The sequence below is a fragment of the Pan troglodytes genome, chromosome 2 (assembly GCF_028858775.2).
Source record: "Pan troglodytes isolate AG18354 chromosome 2, NHGRI_mPanTro3-v2.0_pri, whole genome shotgun sequence".
Lineage (NCBI taxonomy): Eukaryota > Metazoa > Chordata > Mammalia > Primates > Hominidae > Pan > Pan troglodytes.
The window spans coordinates 175,760,039-175,784,657 of record NC_086015.1 but is presented as its reverse complement, the minus strand read 5'-3'; the positions used below and the strand labels follow the sequence as shown (position 1 = coordinate 175,784,657).

The 24,619-nt window shown below is 41.2% G+C and overlaps 1 protein-coding gene across 2 annotated transcripts in view; it reads left to right on the top strand.

Moving 5' to 3' along the window:
• Positions 1-9,971, top strand: part of NCEH1 (neutral cholesterol ester hydrolase 1) — an 81,340-nt gene extending 71,369 nt beyond the window's left edge. For both annotated transcript variants that reach the window (XM_526382.8, XM_063807323.1), the window contains exons 4-5: positions 4,532-4,703; positions 6,529-9,971. In XM_526382.8, coding sequence (XP_526382.2) covers positions 4,532-4,703; positions 6,529-7,146 — 790 coding nt within the window. In that variant the 3' untranslated portion in view covers positions 7,147-9,971. The remainder of the gene's footprint in view (positions 1-4,531; positions 4,704-6,528) is intronic.
• Positions 9,972-24,619: the final 14,648 nt, after the last annotated feature.

The following is a 24,619-nucleotide window of genomic DNA, read 5'->3' as shown; positions in this document are numbered from 1 at the left end:
GGAGGCAGAGCTTGCAGTGAGACGAGATTGTGCCACTGCACTCCAGCCTGGGCGACAGAGCGAGACTCCGTCTCAAAAAAAATAAATAAATAAAATAAATAAATAAAAATAAAGGGGGCAGGGAAGAAAGGAAGCTTTGCTTTTTTTTTTGACCTTGTGATGCAACAGTAGAAAGGAAACTTCTGTTAGTGGAATAAATAGATTCTCCCTCTGGAGTTGTCTCACTCAGAGAGCACAATCTGGTTTTAAGTGTTGATTTGTTTTGGATATCCCCTACTAAAAATACCCCTAAGACAGTGGGGAATATTAACTCTTTTATGTTCCCAAAATGAATCTATTGAGATTTTCTTGGGTGATGGTGAAAAGTAAAAAATCTGGAAAAGGAGTGAGGCTTATCCTCTCTCCTGCTGAATCTGATAGGAGTATAATTTTATTCCAGAATGCCGCATGTATCTTTCACCTAACTAGTACTATATGAAGAGAACTTGGCGTCCCTTCCACAGCAGAAGGTTGTACATATGGCTTCCAGGTTAGGTTATTTTGAGGAAGAATTGCGCATTTCAACCCTCTTAGCACATTGGTGTCATTCGGGGCTTAGGGGCATAGGTTTGAAGTCAGTTGTGAGTTCAGATCCCAGTTCTGCCACTTCTAGCTGTTACAGACAAGTTACACATTTTCCTTCAACCTCACATTCTCATCCTTAAACCCAGAAGTTTGCTTGAGATTTGAGTGACATACGTCTGTAGAACATTTGGCAAGGTACCTCACCCAGCAGGAATATGGTCATTTTGATAGACTGTACACATTAATTTGATTAAACCTCATGCCTGAATTTACACCAAATTTTGTTCTTCTGATGGGAGTTACATGCAGTGATAAAGCTAGGTAATCCACTTGACATTGCAGAGTCATCCTCTCCCTGAAGTGAGTTGGGCAAATTGAGGAATATATATGCATCCATAATATTAATATAACATCTTTGATATTTATGTATCAGGTACTTTAAGATCTGCAGTTTTTAAATATTGAATGTCAGAACCCTCTTTCACTACTTTGCAGGGACATAGCTTTGAGCACCAGCAGCAGAGAGCAGATATATTTATGTATGCTTTATTTGGCTGTACCACCCATGAATTTCCTCCTGATTCTTGGCTTTCTGTGTCTAGATATTACAAAATTTTGATATACTTCTTAGGTGAATTTCAAGCTACTTTGAAAGTTCATCTTATGCCACGTAACCTAATAAATATCTACTTTCAGGATATTCTTCAGTCTACAAAGTCTCCATTTCTTTTTTTTTTTTTTTTTTTTTGAGACGGAGCCTCACTCTGTCACCAGTCTGGAGTGCAGTGGCGCGATCTCGGCTCACTGCAACCTCCAACTACCTGGTTCAAGTGATTCTCCTGCCTCAGCCTCCTGAGTAGCTGGGATTACAAGCACATGCCACCACACCCAGCAATTTTTGTATTTTTAGGAGAGATGGGGTTTCACCATGTTGGCCAGGATGGTCTCGATCTCCTGACCTCGTGATCCGCGCACCTTGGCCTCCCCAAGTGCTGGAATTACACCATGCCTGGTGCTGGTGAGCCACCGTGCCTGGCCAAAAGTGTCCATTTTTATTGAGTAAAACTGAAGAATGTTTCCAGCATGAAAACAGATGAGGGGAGGGGTTAGGCCGTGGATCTTTATGGCACCAGGAACACTCTTGCATCATAACCTGTTTGTTTTTAAGCATGTTTATCCTATTATATAAGCCAATTATTAATTGAGAAGATTGAGCAGTAGCATGTTTTTTTTAGGTTACCAATTTCCTTTGATCAAAGTCTCTCAGACCTTTTCTGAAATAACATCTAAAAATTCAACTTATTTGACATATGGATACTAGTGGATATGTTCTGACCATCTGGGCAACCAGGAAAACAGTTTATTGTGATATGTGGGATATTGCTGAAATGAAATAACCTTTGTTTTCACAACTCGAGTCATGAAGTACATTTGTTTTTATTAAAATTAAAAGTTCAGCTTGGTAATACTGAAGATTAAAAATTGAGACCCACCCCCCCACCCCAAGAACTAGGGGTAAATAGACTCATATGAAATGATGTCATCTAGTGGACAAAACTGCGTAATTCTACTTTTTTGCTCAAATGGAATTATATAGATTATATAGCAGCAGCTTTCATACATAGTGAAAAATCAACTGGAAAAAAAAAGCATTTTGCATGATTAATTGACCACCCCAGATGGAAAAATAAGAAATTAGAAAATTTATTTTATCTGCTATATGGCAAACGCTAAGGGATTTTTTTTTTTTTTTTTTTTTTTTTTTGACAGAGTCTCGTTCTGTCGCCCAGGCTGGAGTGCAGTGGCGTGATCTCAGCTCACTGCAAGCTCCACCTCCACTAAGGGAGTTTTTTTTATTGCATTTAGTTTCAAAATGTGGTAATTCCAGAATGACCAGATCCACATTCACTACTTGTCAACGTATTTCACAAACATTTGTCCATTTGATTTTATCTACAATGAATGTCAAGATGTTTAATTATCTAGCAGGATTTTGTTTTATTTTGAGACAGGGTCTTGCTCTTTCGCCCAGGTCTTGTTCTTTCGATCTCAGCTCACTGCAGCTTCCACTTCCTGGGTTCAAGTGATTCTCAGGCCTCAGCCTCCCAACTAGCTGGGATTACAGGTGCATACCACCATGCCTGGCTTTTTTTTTTTTTTTTTTTTGAGATGGAGTCTTGCTCTGTCACCCAGGCTGGAGTGCAGTGGCGCCATCTAGGCTCACTGCAACCTCCGCCTCCTGGGTTCAAGTGATTTTCCTGCCTCAGCCTCCCGAGTAGTTGGGATTACAGGCGCCCACCACCATGCCTGGCTAATTTTTGTATTTTTAGTAGAAACGGGTTTTCGCCATGTTGGTCAGGCTGGTCTCGAACTCCTGACCTCAGGTGATCTGCCCGCCTCTGCCTCCCAAAGTGCTGGGATTACAGACCTAAGCCACTGCACCTGGCCCTTTTTTTGTATTTTTAGTAGAGATGGGGTTTCACCATGTTGGCCAGGCTGGTCTTGAATTCCTGATCTCAAGTGATCCACCTGCCTCAGCCTCCCAAAGTGCTGGGATTACAGGTGTGAGCCACCGCTCTCAGCCCAACTAGCTGGATTTTAGACTGTGGAAAATAAATGTCTTTATTTAGAGTAGCTTAGAAAAAATTAGCTTGTGAAAATAAGTATGCTAATTATAAGATGGAAATCAAAAGTCTTGAGTCTTCATTGACTGTTATTAATTTTTAATTAGGTAATTAGTTTTTATCCTACCTAATTTTGGTCTGTTTTTGAGTTGTTGCAAATCAAGTAACTTTTGTATGCCTTAGTTTCTTCGTTTGCAAAATGAAGGTATGTTAATACTCAAAAAAGATTTATTGGATGGATGATTATGTGCCCCTCACATTGGCAGATACTGGAAGCACAGTTATGAATAAAACACAGTTCCTGATATCAGAGAACACAATCTTTAGGAAAAACATATGATAATTTTCATATGAGCCAATAAGAACAGTGAGTGACATACCCTGGCACATAGAAATATCAAGGAATGGTAGCCAGTTCAAGCCCAAAAGCAAGTGGAGATATGACCAAGGAAGGTGGCCTAGAGGAGGCCAAACCCTCCAGTTAAGGCTTAAAGGATGAGTGAGAATTAATAAGCAAAAGAGGGGAGTAGAGAGTGAGAGGGAACTCTAAACCAAGATTGCCAATGTAGATGTGTAAGATAACACTATGGGTGAGGCATTTGACAAAACCAGAGCTTTCTGGGAATCTTAAGGGGATATGAATTCTACTAGGTGTACAGAGTAGGATTCCAAAGGACTCTGATCTTGCGAAGTGGGGCCAGTTGGAGAAGCCCCAGAAGTATCCCCGAGGGCCTGCTCTAGGCCGTCTAGAAAACTTAGCTTCCCTTTTGTGGGTTAACAACCGGCCTTTTAGTTACAGTCTTCCAGGTATTGAATGCATTTGTTGGGTTTAATGTCAGGCTAATATGGACCTCTCCAGTGAAGTACAATTTTATTATATGAAGTAAATGATGGACTCATTAAATGTGAGACCAATGAAGTGGTTAATCCTGCCAAGTCACCTCTTAATCCAGAGGCATTATGAATGGAACACTGACTTCCAGAAATAAAATTCTAAAATCTATTACTGTGCTATCCATGTCTTTGTAATGAACATCCGCCTTTTACTTTGAAGTTTTATTTTGGTTGTTCTTGGTGGTAAGTAGGTTTGGTTTGGTGGCTGATAGTTTAAAGAAAAATAGTACTATTACTAACACAAAATCATCACATTTTAAACTAAGTATTTGATTTGCAAGAAAATGGTTTATTTTTATATTTTATTATTTTTTCTTTTTCATACAATAATTCCATTGAATTAATTTCTTATCTATTTCCAGATTTAAAAGAACCAGTTTCCATCTAAACTTTAAATGTCCCCCAAAATTGGAGAAGGCCTTAAATGAATACAACTTTTGTTTTTACAGATACAGGCTAGTTCCAAAGGTTTATTTTCCTGAGCAAATTCATGATGTTGTACGGGCCACAAAGTATTTCCTGAAGCCAGAAGTCTTACAGAAGTATATGGTTGATCCAGGCAGAATTTGCATTTCTGGTGACAGTGCTGGTGGAAATCTGGCTGCTGCCCTTGGACAACAGGTAACACCACTGTCCTAAGGTGCTGGTGGGTTGAGCGGTGCATGACAAGGTCCAGCAGACCAACACACCCTCCATTATGTGTGGCAAACGCATAGCTGGGTGGGCCGGTCACTAGATGGCCAAATTGTTCATGCGATTACACTTGTAGAGCTCTCAGAGATCTTGTTGAAGTAGGAAGATGGGTCATTGGAGGAAGTGTCACCTATGAGTCTTTGTAAAGTCCCTGATTACAGTCAGTGTTAGAGAAGGGCTGACATCCCTTGCTTCTCAGGGCTATGGATGGAACTCCAGTATCCCCTGCCCCTTTTTCATGTTTGACTTGCAAAGCGGAGTATTTTTGCTTAAATTCCAGTTCCTAAGATTGTTCCTTACAACTTTGAGCCAAATTAAAACCTTAAAATTTGTTTCCCCAACTTTTTTTTAATGTAAAAGAAAGAAATTAAACGATTCAGCCATTTAAATATTATCTTACAAGTTACTATGAGCTTTACCTGGTTTAATTCTTTGAAAACTATATCTAGCTTCTAATAGCACCCCAATTTTTTTGGCAAGTGGGAAAAAGCACATTTTCTTCCTGTTATGGATGAAGTAACTTAAGACATCTTTGTCTTCTCACCTCCAAATTTCATTTGGTGTCCTCAAATACCATCTGTCATTCTAATTATGATGTACCTTGGCTTCTAACTCTTTTGCTATAATTCGAGAACTTGATTTTCCATTTGGCATTGGCAAGTTTTCCATCCAAATATGGTCAGAAGAGACTCTTGGCTCAGTGGAGAGAACATTCTTGGCTTTGAAGCCAGACAGCACTGGGATCTAACCCAGGACCCACCGTTGAGTGCTGCGGGGCCCTGGATAAGTCCCTTAACCTCTCTGAGCCTCAGAAAAACGAGGACAGTGTCATCTGATTGCAGGGCTGTTGCAAGGACTTAGTGAGGTGATGTGTATACAATTTTTGGCACGTATTCAAAGTACTATTTACTGACCATTCTTGCTTTTGGAGAGCAGTCACATCTCACCTGGGAATGGGTTTCTAAAGTCCAAGTATGAAGCAGAAGTGTATGGCTAAAGTTACCTTGAAGATTATTTAGTTGTCTATGAAGCTTCATGACTAGTTAGCTTTCTTTTAGATGTTACACGACAAATATATAATTTTGCACACCAGAATTACAAAATGGGGCAATGTTAACACTGTGGGGAGGTGTTGGGGGACTGAGATCTGTTGAGGTAAGGGATTCATTCACATTCCCATGACAACTTCACTCTGGCATATGCTCATTATGTAGAATGGAGGGTGCATTGCCAGAACTATTTAAATTCTGTCTCACCAAGCGTGAAGATGCTCACCAGAAAGCATACCCTGAGGTCCTACTAAAACACTCAGGAGTCTCGTAATCTGTTTATTAAGTTTTTTCTGCCCCTCTCTTCTGGAAGAGTAAGACTAATTTTTTTTCCCCCTAGGAAGCCATGACCTTTTTGGGGGGTTTTGTAGGGAATAAAAAATTAAATAAGGTTCACACATTATCCATTCATAATACCTAGGTGTCTTAACTGCCTAAAGATAGATACAAGTACAGGGTTCACTCAAAACTGAGTTGTAAACGTCATACCTTTCTTAGTTAAATATCTAGCAGCTTGATAGGGTGGTGATGGTAATGATGGAGAATTATTTTTTAAACTATATTATTTATACAGTGCCTGGTAGAAATGTAACACTTATACCATTGACAGATTCAGAGTAACACATTAAGCTACTCTACAGGGTATGGTTCCTATAAAAGAAGGCATGCAAAATGAAATAATGTATTTGCTTCCTCTTCTCTAGTTTACTCAAGATGCCAGCCTAAAAAATAAGCTCAAACTACAAGCTTTAATTTATCCGGTTCTTCAAGCTTTAGATTTTAACACACCATCTTATCAGCAAAATGTGAACACCCCAATCCTGCCCCGCTATGTCATGGTGAAGTATTGGGTGGACTACTTCAAAGGCAACTATGACTTTGTGCAGGCAATGATCGTTAACAATCACACTTCACTTGATGTGGAAGAGGCTGCTGCCGTCAGGGCCCGTCTCAACTGGACATCCCTCTTGCCTGCATCCTTCACAAAGAACTACAAGCCTGTCGTACAGACCACAGGCAATGCCAGGATTGTCCAGGAGCTTCCTCAGTTGCTGGATGCCCGCTCCGCCCCACTCATTGCAGACCAGGCAGTGCTGCAGCTCCTCCCAAAGACCTACATTCTGACGTGTGAGCATGATGTCCTCAGAGACGATGGCATCATGTATGCCAAGCGTTTGGAGAGTGCCGGTGTGGAGGTGACCCTAGATCACTTTGAGGATGGCTTTCACGGATGTATGATTTTCACTAGCTGGCCCACCAACTTCTCAGTGGGAATCCGGACTAGGAATAGTTACATCAAGTGGCTAGATCAAAACCTGTAAAGGAGCAAAACTTCCAGAAGCCTCGAGCCCCTCTTGACCTCCTACACCTGCTTTGGAAAGACATGCACTTTTTAGTTGACTAATTCTTCCTCCCATTCCCCTCTACTTGCGAGTTATGGAATTTCTATTCCATAACTGAAGTCTTTATGATAACCTAATTTTTAAAAATGAATTTGACTAACTTAAGTGCAAAACATCTAAATTTGGTTCCCAGAGTGGGCCAATCTCTCTGTTCTTGTTATTTTAGCCAACTATACTCATACCTACAGCTACAGAAAGCAGGACTAGGAACTGGAAATAACTTTGGGTCCTGCCTTCATTAGGACGTTCTTTTTAGAAGCAGTTCTTCCAGCTCTGGATGATAGAGTGACCTTTAATAAGTTAAAAAAACGAGGACTCCTCAATTCTGCTAGAGTTAACCTTGAGTTCAGAGCAGTATTAAATGCGTGCACTTTCAGGTCAGTACTGGGGACCAAGTACCCTCTGGTCTTTTGTGAATGGATGGTTTTGTTTCCTATGGGAATTTTGGCAAAGGTTTTCTGGAAAGAACAAGTTTCTCAAAGGACTTTCTTCCTCTAGAATGTTCATTTTATGAGATCGCTATCTGTAAGTCCAGTTGGATTACAGGGATACTTGAAAGTTACTTTCTACCACTATTATTAGAAAATATGAAGTCGCATGCACTGGATATCTGTATATCATTAGGTTTTTGTTGTTTTTTTGGTTATGCTGTCCCCCTTCTCCTTGGGGAGATCTTTGGGAGCAAACTTATTTAGATTTAGAGTAAACTTTTCATTATAGAGCAAGTGAAAACAGACAAATGAAACAACCTAGTGTTTCACATAAAAATACTTCTGACATAAAGTACCAAGAGCAGTGTGAATATACTTGGCATAGTCAAAAAAGAAAATACATTTAATATTAGTTCAAAATTGTGAAAAATACCTTTAGAAGGTCTAGTCTATTATTGAAAACTCAATTTTTTCACTTATATGGCTTTAAAATGGAGCTATTTTGCTACAATATAATGTATTGTTTATTTTTTTAAGTTATTTAATGTTAATATACATAGCTAGACTTAAGGTTTTTCAGAAAGATGTCCATAATAAATATTAAAAACAATGGTATTTTTAAAAAAACTGCCTTAGGGTTTTAAAACCTTCCCTACAGTTATAACCACGTGTAATTTTGTGGAAATGATATAACAGCTATTAATACTACTATAACGTAGGCATAAATATTTTCATGTCTATATGCATATACAAGTTAAAATAATTAGAAACTATGACTGCACCTAGTAAAGTCATCTAGGTTTATAGTTCAGTAGCTTAGGCAAGGCACACACTGCTCATCTCCGCTTTTTAGGGTCAGAGGAACACAAGCTCATGTTCTGAGTGAAGGGCGTACACTGGCACCTGGTGGTGCTTAGATCCCCCATCTCCTCCTTCCAGCCAGGTCTGGAAGTTTCAACAGCCCAAGCTTAACTTCATGTAAAGTCTTCACTGCCAGTGGGAACATCTTTGACACAACAAGACACTCCAATTGTGATTTGAGTTGAGGATCTCTGCCTGCCTTCCTGCCGTCCTTCCTTCTTCCCCGATCCATGCTACTTTTAGGGGCTGCGGAGAGCAGCAGTAGAGCTGAGTAATGATACAGGGCACCACGGAGAGAAAGTAGAACCATTTCACTCCTGGGAAGATGGGGTATTTCCCACTTCCAGCAATGAAATAACAAATGAAAAGTTGCATATTTATTGATGTATTGTATGAGCCAGTAGCATTTTATGTACAAAACAGAAGTCAGTGCAACAGTATGTATGTGTGCCTGTGTGTGTATAAAAATAACCATTGAAGCTAACTTGCTAATGTACTTAGGCAAGCCACTTCCCATCTCTGGGCCTCGTCTTTCCTCCGTCTAAAATCAAAGAGCTGAATTATGTGATCCTTGAGGTCTCTTCCACTTATAATACCAACTATCTTGTCAGACTGGCAAATTATATTGGCCTCTCCTTATGTGGTGGTTTTTTGGTAGGTCATAGTTCCTTATACACAGACACCTGCATCATCGAAGGTCTTTTTTTCCTAAAAAAAAATGGGATTTTAGTTCTTATTCTATGATAACTATCCTCCTCATATAATACTATTCTTTTTGACACCATTTGAAGGAACCAATATTTGGACCTTATTTTGAGGTTGTCTGTCTTGAAGAAAAAGAAAATAAAATGTATATGCAGGGTTCCTTCAATTGGCATTTTTCCCCAGAATTGTGAGCCAAAGCCTATAGTAATGGCAGACAGCAAATGATTCCGGATCTCTAAAAGGCTCTCTCAGATGAAAAGGGAGTAAAGGAAAAAAGAGGTCAACCACTGTTTCTGATAATGTACTTGAGTTTCATTGTTCTTTTAGTTTGTATTCTTATAAAAAATGTTTACACTCTGCAGATTGATTTTTTTTTTAGTACTGTGGCTTTCTTTTCCTATTTTATGAAAAAAATGATAATCTTTTTGTAAAATTGTTGTCTGTGAAATATAAACATTAATATATAAAGAAAAACCTTGAAGTGCTGTGTAGTGAAGTATAAATTAATGTTTTATTGATTTGTGAAGAATTTAAGACTATTATATAATTATCTTGGTGGATCTATTTTATGCATGACCTTTTAACCTTTGACTTTGCTTATTTCCCACTATGAAGGGGAAGGTAGATTTTATGAATGATTTTAATAGCAAATATATTTTATAAAATGAAAATCCAGTGTGGAGGTAGCAAAGCATATATCTATTCTGAATCATGTTTGGAAATAAAATTGCTCCATCTGGGAATGTGCTTTCATTTTCCCGTCTCATTTTCTGTTTCCCATTTGAAAACAGTGTTCTCTTCTCTTCTTTCTGTATGCCAAATTGCTAGCCACAATTCTTTCCCAATCTTCTGCCCAGTGGAGTACTCCAGCTGTCTTTCCTTTAGAGAGGTGGTTCAGTGGCCTCCTTGATGACATTTGTTTCGTGTCTGGATACAGTATGTGTTGCCCTCCTTTGGACTGGCTAGAGTATTCATAAAAGCCAAGCAGGCCCTGGGACTATTTTGGGACCTTCAGTACACATGTTAGGAAAGGATGATCATAATGCCAAGAGTTTGAGCTGAATTGTTTCAGCCAAAGCATCACTATCACTGAAGGCAGGTTCTCAAACTGACCTTGTCATTACAAATAAATCTAATAATTTCACACTTGAGTTTATTATGCTTAGTTTATGTCAATACCAGAGGAATTTATAAAACTTTTTTTCAGAGTGAATTGTTTATATTCTAAATGATCCACATACAAGTGTGTAAATTTGGTTTTCCTATTCTGTTATAGTTACTTTCATGTCCCCTAACAAAACCTCTTGGTGTGTGGTTATATTTGGCTGGATGGATCCCCAAACAGCTCCAACACATCTCCTTTGGGGCATTTAAATGTAAACTGTATGTGTGTTTTAATATTGATTTTCTTGTTATTTTCATTCTCTCTTTATCCCCTATGTTTTTAATTTTTTTTATAACTCAGATTTTCTAATGGACCCCCTATTGAAACATCTAGAAGATACGGATATCAGTACCAGATGTCTCAAATCCAAAAGACTGGAAATGTAAATATGATTTCTAATAGGCACACATGGTAGCTCAGTGCTGTCAGTACATTTTGTGTCATCAGAGTGAGAGAGGTTGGTGACAGCATTTGCACGTGTCTTCATTTGAAAGGCTCCTCTCCCAGATTTTCTCATGGCTGACTCATTGTTGGCATCTTAGATTAAATGCCCCCGCCTCAGAGAAGTCCATCTCAGCCAGCCAGTCTGCCCAACCCTCCCAATCACCACCCCGTCCCCATCCCCTGGCCCTCTCATCTGATTGCGACACTGATTGTTGCTGTTCCATCTCACTTCTGATGATCATGTCTGTATGTATGTGCTTGTTTTCTTTTTTCCCCGTGCTTATTTGTAAGCTCCACAAGGGCAGGAACTTTGTCTTTCTTGGCCTTTCCTGTTTTCTCAGCACTTAAAACAGGACACACAGTAGACTTTGAAAAAATGATTTTGAAGCCTCCTTCCTGAGTGTGTTTCTTTGCTGTAACTGCCATTTGCCATGTTCTTCTCTTTTTGTGGGGAGTGAGAGGGAGAGGACATGGTCTGAGTCTCGCTCTGTCACCCAGGCTGGAGTGTAGTGGCATGATCTTGGCTCACTGAAACCTTCGCCTCCCAGGTTCAAGCAATTCTCCTGCCTCACGATCCTGAGTAGCTGGGATTACAGGCACGTGCCACTGTGCCTGGCTAATTTTTGTATTTATTTGAGATGGGGTTTCACCATGTTGGCTGGGCTAGTCTTGAACTCCTGACCTCAAGTGATCCACCTGCCTCAGCCTCCCAAAGTGCTGGGATTACAGGTGTGAGCCACCACACCTGGCCTGAGTGGTTTTTTTAAAGTTGATTTTGAATAAGTCCTCACCAAGAAAAATTAAACTTATAAGAATTGGGGTATTATTACCCTTCTTCTTTAAGAAGTAAGTTATGTCAAATATAATTAAGACTAATAAGTAAATATTTCCAAACAAAATGAAACAACTGAAAGGAAGCCCTGTTTTTAACTACCAAATTTTAAAGCAAAAAATGCTTTTGAGTGAAGTTCTTTTTGCTTTTTGCACAACTCATGTCTGTTCTAAATTTTTCTCAGCAGATAGTTTTTGCTATGTTGAATAAACCATTGTAAACTGCACTAAAAAAATGACCTATCTAACATATTCTATAAGTGTTCCACGGAATTTTTTTTTTTTAAGAGATGGGGTCTCACCATGTAGCCCAGGCTGGTCTCAAACTCCTAGGCTCAAGTAATCCTCCCACCTTAGCCTCTCAAAGTGCTGAGATTATAGGCGTTAGCCACTATGCCCAGCCTGAAGTCAATTTTAGAGTTTGAGAATTTTTGTTTTTGTTTTTGTTTTTGAGACAGAGTCTCGCTCTGTCGCCCAGGCTGGAGTGCAGTGGCGCAATCTCGGCTCACTGCAAGCTCCCCCTCCCGGGTTCACGCCATTCTCCTGCCTCAGCCTCCAGTAGGTGGGACTACAGGCGCCCGCCACGACGCCCGGCTAATTTTTTGTATTTTTAGTAGAGACAGGGTTTCACCATGTTAGCCAGGATGGTCTCGATCTCCTGACCTTGTGATCCGTCCACCTCGGCCTCCCAAAGTGCTGGGATTACAGGCGTGAGCCACCGCGCTGGGCCTAGAGTTTGAGAAATTTTAACCAGACAAACCAATCTACCACGTTTTTGTTGTTGTTGTTGTTGTTGTTTTTTAATGAGATAGAGTCTCACTGTGTTGCCCAGGCTGGAGTGCAGAGGCATGATCTCGGCTCACTGCAAGCTCCGCCTCCCAGGCTCACGCCATTCTCCTGCCTCAGCCTCCCGAGTAGCTGGGACTACAGGCACCTGCCACGATGCCCGGCTAATTTTTTGTATTTTTAGTAGAGACGGGGTTTCACCGTGTTAGCCAGGAAAGTCTCGATCTCCTGACCTCGTGATCCACCTGCCTCAGTCTCCCAAAGTGTTGGGATTACAGGCGTGAGCCACTGCGCCCGGCCAACAGCAATCTACCACTTTTAAGATGTGGTTTTCCCTTTTTGTTTTCATTATTTTTTTAATAGAGAAAATGTTTTTCATTCCAGCTAAATTCATGAAATCAAGAAATAATACTTATTTTGCTTAGCTGCAGGTTAACGTTATTTTAAGTATTGTACTTTAAGATAAATGGTTTACTAAGCTGAGTAACAACTCTCCTGCTTACGTCATTTCCACCAGTCTCACAGAATGAAGTTAACTTCCTTCTGGATAAAGCCAGTGTTTCTATTTGTGTCCTTAATCCAATTCATTATTGTCTCACTCAAGGACTTGCTAAAGTACCTCCCTTCTGTCCTGTACCTTTAACTCTCTGTTTCTACTCACTCCTTCCTCTTAGCTCTATAAATACAGTCAAATTTGTCCTCTCAACAAAAAACTCCCCTTTGACTTTTATTTTCCTTCTGGCCCAAACACTGAATTGTCCATAGTTTTAGAAGTTGACAAATATCAACATCACAAAATTCTACTTCATGTGATTTCCATTAAAGAAAAATTTTTGTGTGTGTACACACACACCACATACACCAAAGGAGAGTTTAAAATTATACATGATGCAATAGGGTTTTGGTTATCTATTGCCAAGCAACAAATTATTATGCAACTTGCAATTTAAAACAGTCATTTGTTGTCTCAGAATTCTGGGTGGACTGAGCTTAGCTTGGCGGACCATCTGCTAAACTTGATGTTGCCTGTGACTACAAACTTCAGGGTCCCACTGAGCTAGAACCTCCATGATGGCTCACTACGAGGCTGGCAGTGGTGCTGGCTGTTGGTTGACTGCCTTGGATCTCCTTTACATGGCTTTCCTTCTGAATTGTAATACTAAAAGCATGGCATCTGGATTCCAAGATAGAACATTCTCAATATGCAAAAGCGAAAAGCTTTGTGTCTTCTAAGGTCCAGATTTGGAAGTTATTCAACATCACTTCCACCATATTCAGTTGGTCAAAGCAAATTATAGGACCAGCCCAGATTTAAGGAGAGGGGAGACAGACACCATCACACAATGGAGGGTGTGATTAAGAGTTTATAGCCTTTTTTTTTTTTTTTTTTTTTTTTTTTGAGACAGAGTCTCACTCTGTCACCCAGGCTGGAGTGCAGTGGCGCAATCTCAGCTCACTGCAACCTTTGCCTACTGGATTCAAGCAATTCTCCTGCCTCAGCCTCCCGAGTAGCTGGGACTACAGGCATGCGCCACCACGCCCAGCTAATTTTTGTATCTTTAGTAGAGGTGGGGTTTCACCATGTTGGCCAGGCTGGTCTTGAACTCCTGACCTTGTGATCCACTCACCTCAGCCTCCCAAACTGCTGGGATTACAGGCATGAGCCACTGCGCCCAGCCTATAGCCATCTTTACTGCACCACAATTCTTTCCAGAGGAGAATTCCATTTTGATTAGTCAGCGATAAGAACAAAATTCTCTTTACATTTTTTATGTCTGATGATTGAGAGAATTTTTCACAGATTCACTCTGACCCCAAACATTTCTAACATTGTTTTTGCTCCACTCTGCTGAAATTTATTTTGCTTAGTGCCATTGAATAAGTTCATATTGCAATACATACGCCCTCCACTTCAGCAGAGTATAGAATGGGATATTCCTGGAAGCTGTTCCTCTCCTGGATAAGTCAGCAATAACTTAACTGAAGCAGCTGCATATAATAAATATATCCTTCTAAACTCAAGCTAAATGTATCCCCAGCTCAATTTTTCCTTAGCAGATCCCCAAAATGCCTGTAGCCATTCCAAGCCATCTAACATGTGGAGAATCACAATGGAGGAGAAGTTGTGGTGGGAAGAGTCAGTGATACTAACTGCACTTAAAAAGTATTTTTACCTATGTGTGTTTTTAAAAAGCAACATCTTGTGTACCTGTAAAAGGGGCCTATTCAGATAAAGGGCCCTAAACTCAAGTTTTACGGTAAATATGCGCATGCACAAGATTCAGATTCATACATTCACCCTCCTTCCAGATGTCTCTCCTGAGCCATCCTTAGGCCTACCAGGGCAGCAAGCCTCAATCTAAATGCATTACCTTCTTCCCTGCGGTGCCATTGCATTATATGGTCCCTATGTCATTTGATTGTATCACCTTCTCTGAGGTCTCTAGTTACTCAAGCTAGAATTATAAGTTTTATTTATTTCCTCCAGTCCTTCAACTTTCAATCAATCACCAAGCCCAATCAGTTTTACTTCCTAAATATTTCCCAACACCATTCCCTTTTTTTTCCATCCCTGGACACACTGTTTTACTTGAGTCATCACTTCTTGCCCAAACAATTGCAATAACTCCCTAACTACTTTTCTTGTCTCCCTCAGTTTCATGTTCCTCAAATATATCCCCTCCACAGCTGCAAAAACGATGAATTAAAACTCACACCTGACAAGATACTTCTCAGCTTCAAGTCCTGTTGCCTACTGGCAGGTTTCAAGCCACTTAATGTTATGTGCCCGGCTCTCCCTCGTGACCTTGCCCCTGCCCACCTCTGCAGCAGTAGTTCCTTACGTGTGGTCTGGGGACCCCTTGGGGGCCCACAAAATCAAAACTATTTTCATAATACTATGTTATTTGCCTTTGTCACTTTTTCTTTCATGAGTGCACAGCGGAGTCCTCCAGCAGCTACAGACATGTGATGTTGCAACAGATCCAAGGCAGAAGCAGGTGTGAGAATCCAGCTGTCTCTAGTTAAGCTAGACATTAAAGAGATTTGTAGGCCCGGGCGTGGTGGCTCACGCCTGTAATCTCAGCACTCTGGGAGGCCGAGGTGGGTGGATCATCTGAAGTCAGGAGTACAAGACCAGCCTGGCCAACATGGTGAAACCACGTCTCTACTAAAAATACAAAAATTAGCTGGGCGTGGTAGCACGCACCTGTAGTCCCAGCTACTCGGGAGACTGAGGCAGGAGAATCACTTGAACTCAGGAGGCGGAGGTTGCAGTGAGCCGAGATCGCGCCACTGCACTCCAGCCTGGCGACAGAGCGAGACTCCGTCTCAAAAAAAAAAAAAAAGATACTTGTAAAAATATAATACAACGCCACATTTTTCACTAATTTGTATTTTAAAAATTCAGGATTTCTTTCGTAAAATAGAGCTTAAGATAACATGTAATTAAATACATTAATAACTACATTTCAAATTTATCAGCTTTAGTCTCCCTCCCTCCCTCCCTTCCTTCCTTCTCTTTTTGTTTGTTTTCCTCAGGGTCTTGTTCTGTTACCCAGAGGCTGGAGCATGCAGTGCCACAATCTTGGCAAACAGCCTCGACCTCCCAGGCTCAAGTGATCCTTCCACCTCAGCCTCCTAAGTAGCTGGGACTACAGGTGCATGCTACCATGCCCATCCAACAGTTTCTTAAAAGTAAATAAACATCGGCCGGGTGCGATGGCTCACGCCTGTAATCCCAGCACTTTGGGAGGCCGAGGCGGGTAGATCACGAGGTCAGGAGATCGAAACCATCCTGGCTAACAGGGTGAAACCCTGTCTCTACTAAAAATACAAAAAATCAGCCGGGCGTGCTGGCGGGCGCCTGTAGTCCCAGCTACTCTGGAGGCTGAGGCAGGAGAATGGCGTGAACCTGGGAGGCGGAGCTTGCAGTGAGCCGAGATCGCTCCACTGCACTCCAGCCTGGGCGACAGAGCGAGACTCCGTCTCAAAAAAAAAAAAAGTAAACATCAATAAATGAAGCCCACATAAACAAAAGCTCTTCGTGGGGGAGGGGGAAGGGTCATCAATAATGTTTAAGATTGTAAAGTCCTGAGACTGAAAAGTTTGAGAGCTGCTGCTCTGTAGCATCCTCTCCTGGCCGTCCCTGCACATCGTGCTGTGGTACAGCTAGCCAACCCGGAACTTATTACCGCGGTTCTGCTCGTGTTCCGCACATGCGCCATGTTCTCTTACCTAACACCCTTCCTTCCCCTTAGAGTGCTTTTCACTGTTCTTGTATTTCTTTGCCAGCCTCCTCCAGGAGCCTTTCCTAACTCCTTTCTCAGGAGGATTTAGGGGTCGTTCCTCGGGTCTCACACTGCACTCCACACATGACATGGTAATTGTCTGCAGGTAGGTCTGACTCCCTCACAAGACTAGGACCCTTGATGTGGGGGTCACGTCAGCCTCACCTCTGTGACCCCAATGCCTGACATGGTGCCTCTTATAAGCGCTCAATAAATCTTTGATGAACAACTAACTGTATTATTCTTCTTCCTATTAACAACGCATAGTTTTCAGGATATGTAAAATAATACCTGATACTTTTGTATATATTCGCTTATTTATATTCCCGAGATAAAATATCTGGGGCTTTCTTTCCTGCATGTGTTTTCTTTCTACTAATGTATTGAAAATCTTATTTGGTTAAAGAATGAAATTCCAAAGCCTGTAATATAATAGACATTTAAAAATTTAAAGCCATTGCCAGTAGAGGGCGCCTTGAAAGTCAACGGCGTTTGCCATCCCATACACTGCGGTTTGTGTTTTGTGTTTCATCTGGATTCTTTTTCTTTTCTTTTCTTTTCTTTTTTTTTTTACAAAAAAGAAAGAAAAGATTTATCAATAGCTTTCTTGTACTTTTTGTAAAAGGTCAATAAAAGTCATAGTTCATCACAGGATTAAGTTGGGTTGTTTTTTATAAAATAGAATTTATCATCACAGGATTAAGTTGGGTTGTTTTTTATAAAATAGAATTTAAAATTCTCATAACTACCTGATTAAAAAAATGACTGAGTTCTCAAAACAAACAAAACAGGACTTGCATTAATCCTTTGTTGAAATATGACTCACCTCTCTGCTTGCCAAAGTGTTTTATTTTTTTTAACATGCTTTTATTCAAGGTAGATATTTGCCATCCCTTTGCAGAAAGGCTGACAGAACAGTGGTGTTCTGCATTTTTGAAGAACCATTTAGTGTAGCAGGAAATATACGACCTTTATCTTTTCATTCTGTTTGCTGGCAAACCCCAGGCACCCAGTACTGCATTATAGAAAAACTGCCTTTGAAAACAACAAATAAGGCAGGGAGGGGTGGCCTTCAAAAGCTGGGGCACAGGTTCCAGCAAACAACATCCAGCCATGATGTTTGTGGAACTGCCATATTTTTAAAAACAGACATAAAATGATTAAGAAGGAAAACCTCACCATTCATTTCATGTAGAAGAGAGGAAATACCATGAACTAAAATTTGGGAAACTGTAATCCCAGTTCCAGCTCTGCCAGTAAATATCTCTGTAAATTTAAGTTTTTATTGGGGTTTTGTGTTCCCCATCTTAAAAGTCATTTTATCTAAACCTCTTTCTTACTCCCCCCAAATACTTGAAACAGCTTATAATTAAACAAAAAATATAATGAAATTGTGACACAGAAATAGTAGCTCTGTATTAGTGTGTTTTCACACTGCTATAAAGAATACCTGAGACTGGGTAATTTATGAACAAAAGAGGATTAATTGACTCACAGTTCTGCGTGGCTGGGGAGGACTCAGGAAACTGACAATCATGGCAGAAGATGAAGGGGAAACAAGGCACATCCTACATGGTGGCAGGAGGGAGAGAAGAGCACAAAGGGGCAAGAGTCTCACACTTATCAAACAACCAGATCTTGGGAGAGAACTCCCTTATTATCATGAGAACAGCATGGGGGAACCACCCCCATGATCAAATCACCTCCCACCAGGTCGCTCCCTCAACACCTGGGGATTACAATTTGGATTACAATTAAAAATGAGATTTGGGTGGGGACACAGAGCCAAACCATATCCGGCTCATAGCCAAGGAAATGAACAAAAATATGCTAACTAGAAAAATCAGTTTATGTGGTTGAACTTCCAGTTTGGCCCTGAGGACCCTGGCAGTCAAGGCAAAAAGTAGAAAATTTAGTCAGTGACTCAGTCTTTATTTTAAACAGGAAGAAGTCTTCTAATTTCTCAGAGTTGATCATCTTTCTTTATCACTAAATTCTAAAAGAAAATCCCGACATGTGACCTACTGAATAATGTCCTCAATTATTTTAAAGCAATACAGCAGGAACTTTCACGTAACTATTTATTTAATGAACCTCAATGAGAACTGTGGACGTGACTTTAAACATCAGTGTAACCATATATTGAATCAATAAAAGTAACAGTGTTTGTCCTACTACTTGTCTCTAAGGACTATTAAAAATAAAGCTGTAGAAGGGCAATTTAAAAAGGTTTGAGTTAAACCAAAGTCAAATGTTAGATATTGTCAAATATATCCCTGGATGTGTATTGATGATAAGATAATCTGCTTTCTGATTTTCTTTTATTGGGGCTCATGGAAAAAAAGAAAATGTTATAGGTGCATATGAAAATTATTAAAGATTGGCTGGGTGTGGTGGCTCCTGCCTGTAACCCCAGCACTTTGGGAGGTCGAGGTGGGTGGGTCACCTGAGTTTGGGAGTTCAAGACCAGCCTGACCAACATGGAGAAACCCCGTTTCTACTAAAAATACAAAATTAGCCAGGCGTGGTGGTGCATGCCTGTAATCCCAGCTACGCAGGAGGCTGAGGCAGGAGAATCACTTGAACCTGGGAGGCAGAGGTTGTGGTGAGCTGAGATCATGCCATTGCAGTCCACCCAGGGCAACAAAAGAAAAACTCCATGTCAAAAACATTTTTAAAAAATCAAGAAAATTATTAAAGGTTATACAGAAAGTTGTTAATTCATTACCTCTGAGGACTGGGAACAGAGATCTTAAGGGAAGAAAAACTTTTTTCCCCCAGTTTGCTACTCTCTGAAACATTTGAATTTTTTATTTAAAAAATTTTTTTGGAGACAGTGTCTGGCTATGTTGCCCAAGCTGGAGCACAGTAACTATTCATCGGCATGATCATTGTGCACTACAGCTTCAAACCTGTGGCCTTGAGTGAACCTCCCACCTCGGCCTCCCCAGTAGCTGGCCAAGTGTGCACCCCTGCACCTGGCTTTGAATTTTTCATGATGATTTATTATTTCTTATTTTAAAAAGGGAAAGAAAAGCTGGTTTACCCATAACTAATACTCTGTACAAAATCTACAAAAGGACACAAAATTTCCATTTTAGTTTTCTTTTAGTCGTGATTTAGTTCATCACTTGGCAAGCTATCTCTTGCAAAAAACACTCACTCAAGATAGCTTAAGTAGAGTGAGGTTTATCATAGGGATACAACCAAAAATCTCCTGGACATCCAAGATCACAAAATAAAGGAAAGCTTTCCCCTCAGAGAGCTTGATACAGAAAATTCAAGACCCAGGCTATTTCCTCTTCCTCTCCATGTATCAGAAATGTATAAAAACAAACCAATTATGGATGGGGTATGGCACCTATTACTGACTTAACATTGTTTCTTAAGTCAGTGGTTTTTGTTGTTGTTGTTGTTTGTTTGCTTTTTGATTTTTTGAAACAGGGTATGGTTCTGTCATCCAAACTGGAGTGCAGTGGTGCAATCATGGCTCACTGCAGCCTCAACCTCCTGGACTCAAGCAATCTTCCCACCTCAGCCTCCCAAGTAGCTAGGACTACAGGCATGCACCACAAGTCCAGCTAATATTTTTATTTTGTAGAGACAAGTTCTCACCATGCTGCCCAGACTTAGTGTTTCTCAAAGGTTAACTGGCATATGAATTACTTGGGGACCTTGTTAGATTGCAGATTCTAATTCAGTAGGTCTAGATGGCCAGAGAGTCTAATTTTCTAATAAACTCCCAGGGATTTCCCTAATGCTGCTGGTCAGCTGACCACACTTTGAGTAGCAAGGCCTTACTGCACTTTGTTGTTTTTTTTTTTGAGAGGGAATCTGATTGGTTGCTAGCCAGCCAATAAATTGGTTGAGTGCAATCATCTGGGTCCTGCTCATATGCCCAATTAGTGGGAGCTATGGTTGGAAGTAGAGTCTCAGAATGAGAGACGCAAGTGGGCAGGCAGCTCAAAAAAGATCAAACATTATACCCTTATCTGCATCCAAAGTTGCCACAAACATGAGCCAGCTATGAACAACAGAAAACCCTCTCTCCCTGTTGCAAACCTGCAACAACTCTGAGGAAAGTGGGGGGCTGCCTTCAGACTGATTCCAGGTTGTTGCAGGTTTGGAATAGGGAGAAAGGGTTTTCTGTTGTAAGTAGCTGGATCTTCCCCTAGGACCTCGGCTCCCAATCCTCAGCGGTAACCAGTTAACCCTCTAGGTGATATGCATTCTAACTTCTGGCTTGTTGTAATCTATTCCAGGTGTCTCCAGCTGATGGTGTAAGCAGAGTGTATTAGTTTGTTTTCACACAGCTGATAAAGACATATAGGAGACTAGGTAATTTATACAGAAAAAGAAGTTTAATGGACTCACAGTTCCACATGGCTGGGGAGGCCTTGCAATCATGGCAGAAGGTGAAGGCATGTCTTACATGGTGGCAGACAAGAGAGAATGATGAGAGCCAAGTGAAAGGGGAAACCCCTTATAAAAATATCAGATCTCATGAAATTTATTCACTACCACTAGAACGGTATGGAGGAAACAACCCCCATGATTCAATTATCTCCCACGGGGTCCCTCCCAAAACATGTGAGAATTGTGGAAACTAGAATTCAAGATGAGATTTGGATGGGGACACAGCCAAACAATATCACAGAGGTAGTCACGTGTAAGATGCTGCCCCAGAGATTCTGATTCAGTGAGTCCAGTTTAGGGCCTGAGCACTGGGATTCTGAACAAGTTCCAAGGGTCATTCTGATGTATTGATATACCCCAGTTTGAGACCCACTGGACTGAATTTTTAAAAAATATTGCTTTGCATTGGGGTGGAGGTGCAGGGGGTAGTGGATGGGGTTCCTCACATAAAAATGCATATGTAATCATGTTACGTCAGTGGTTTTCAAATCCTCTGGAGGGCTTCTTAAAACACAGATTGTTAGTCCTACCCAAAAAGTTTCTGATTCAGTAGGTCTGGGGTGGGACTCAATGATTTACATTTTAACAAGGACTCAAGTGATGTTGCTGACCTATGCTGCTGTATTGTGAGAGCCCCTGTGTTATGTGAAGCTGCTACTGATGATCACCTGCTTCATAAACAGGATTGGTGGAAATAGTGTATGTAAACATTTATAAAATGGTTTAGAGCTATGAAAAATGTCACACAGTACTTGGTGAATTACTCAGAGAAATGAATAGAAAATGATTTCTATTATGGCTTTTTATATTTTTCCTTTTTTTGCGGGGGGGACAGGGTCTCACTCTGTCGCACAGGCTGGAGTACAGTGGTGCCATCTCGGCTCACTACAACCTTCACCTCCTGAGTTCAAGTGATTCTCCCACCTCAGCTTCCTGAGTAGCTGGTACTACAGGTGCATGTCACCATTCCTGGCTAGTTTTTGTATTTTTTGGTAGAGAGGAGTTTCACCATGTTAGCCAGGCTTCCCTCAAACTCCTGACCCCAAGTGATCCACCTGCATTGGCCTCCCAAAGTGCTGGATTACAGGCATGACCCACCATGCCCGGCCTAATTTTTTAAGGATCTAAGATAGAAAGGCCCACCTGAGGTGCATTATATTCTCCCTGCACATGAGGAGCATAAGTCAAGTCCAGATGGGAAGGTGATGGCAAGCTCAAACAGGCCCATTTGAGGAGCATTTAATATAGGGACTCTGTGCAGAGATGTGGGCACAATTAAGGAAACCAACAAGAGGCAGTACAATGCTCTGTGACTAGTAGTAACAGGCATCCTCATCGAGGCCTGGTAAGACAAAGAAGGGAATTATTCCCCACTCTAAGAGAGGGTAGCTATGTAAGGAAAGCCTGGAGGCAGCCGTATAAACCAACAGAGAAGGAGGCATGAAAACAGGTTCTCCAAACTTCATTCTCTGATATGGTTTTGTTCTGTTTGCCACCATATCTCTGTTTGAATTATAATCCCCATTGTTGGAGGTAGGGTCTGGTGGAAGGTGACTGGATCATAGATTTGGATTTCTCATGAATGATTTAGCACCATCCCCTTGATGCTATTCTCGTGATAGTGAGTGAGTTCTTGTGAGATCTGGTTGTTTAAAAATGTGTAGCACTGGCTGGGCACGGTGGCTCATGCCTGTAATCCCAGCACTTTGGGAGGCTAAGGCAGCTGGATCATCTGAGGTCAGAAGTTCGAGACCCACCTGGCCAACATGGTGAAACCTCATCTCTACCAAAAATACAAAAATTAGCTGGGCATGCTGGTGGGTGCTTGTAATCTCAGCTATTCGGGAGGCTGAGGCAGGAAAATTGCTTGAACCCAGGAGGCAGAGGTTGCAGTGAGCCGAGATCACACCACTGCACTCCAGCCTGGACAACAGAGCGAGACACTGTCTCAAAAAAAAAAAAAAGTGTGTAGCACCTCCCCCAACTTGCTCCTGCTCCAGCCATGTGACATGCTCTCTGCCCCTTGGCCTTCTGCCATGATTGTAAGTTTCCAGAGGCCTCCCCAGACACAAATGCCACTATGCTTTCTGTACAGTCTGCAGAACTGTGAGCCAATAAAACCCCTTTTCTTATAAATTACTCTGTCTCAAGTATTTCTTTATAGCAGTGCAAGAATGGTATAATACATTCTCTTTCTGACTTCATTCTTCTGCCATTGCCTCCATGTTCTAAACAGAAACTAGGGTAGCTTGTTTGTGCAGGCCATATCGGTCAGACTCTGGGCCCACAGCAGGGCAGAGTACTGCGGGGTGGATCTGGAAGGGCAAATAGAAGATATCCAGCCTGCAGGGCCTGTAGACTGAACCCCACATCTAATGCTTTGCACCCTATGGTTCACCAGCACGATAATGAAATGGTGCCAATTGTAATCCCAAAAAACACAATCCCAGATGCCACCATCCCGAATGTCAAAATCCCCAAATCCCTAATTTCTAACTGAATCCCTAAACCATAGTGGCAGATTTGAAATTAGGTGTAATCAAGGCCTCTAAAAGTGAATTTCAAGGTGTCACCAATAAAGTGTGCTTTTACTGTTCAGCCCAATGCATTTGGCAGAAAATTCAGATGAGTGGATTGACCACATGATATGGCAATGACAAAAACATCGGTTTAAAATCACATTATTGGCCAGGCGTGGTGGCGTGCGCCTGTAATCCCAGCACTTTGGGAGGCCAAGGAGGGCGAATCACAAGGTCAGGAGATCGAGACCATCCTGGCTAGCACCATGAAACCCCATCTCTACTAAAAATACAAAAAATTAGCTGGGCGTGGTGGCGGGTGCCTGTAGTCCCAGCCACTCGGGAGGCTGAGGCAGGAGAATGGCGTGAACCTGGGAGGTGTAGCTTGCAGTGAGCCGAGATCGTGCCACTGCACTCCAGCCTGGGCAACAGAGCGAGACTCTGTCTCAAAAAATAAATAAATAAATAAAAACACATTATTTATCTGCATTGGCATTCCTTCCAGCTGATGAAACTCCAGTAGCTTTTAATGAATTAATGCCACATTTGCTTGAAGGAGCCAGCAAAGTTATGGACTGGTTGACAAATAATTCTGTGCACAGTAGGCTAAGAAAACACTTATGTAATAGTGTTGCTGTTCAATCTCCAGTAATGTTTACAGCAAATTTGTGGTCTGTATACGAGTGCATGTGGAATGAATTGCGTGCCTCTAAAACAACATAGAAGCATGTCACAGAAGATGGAAAATTTAATAGGGAATGCTCATATCAGTGCATATGAAATCATAAAAGAATTTCAAAAGGAGCAGCACCAGGTAGAAAATGAAAGTGAATGTATTCTCCAAAAGAGTCATGCCCTAAAAAAGAAAGCAGCTGTTCACCACAATATGCAAGACTTGCAAACATATGAAGGGACTTTACAAATATTATGGGAAATGCATCTTAT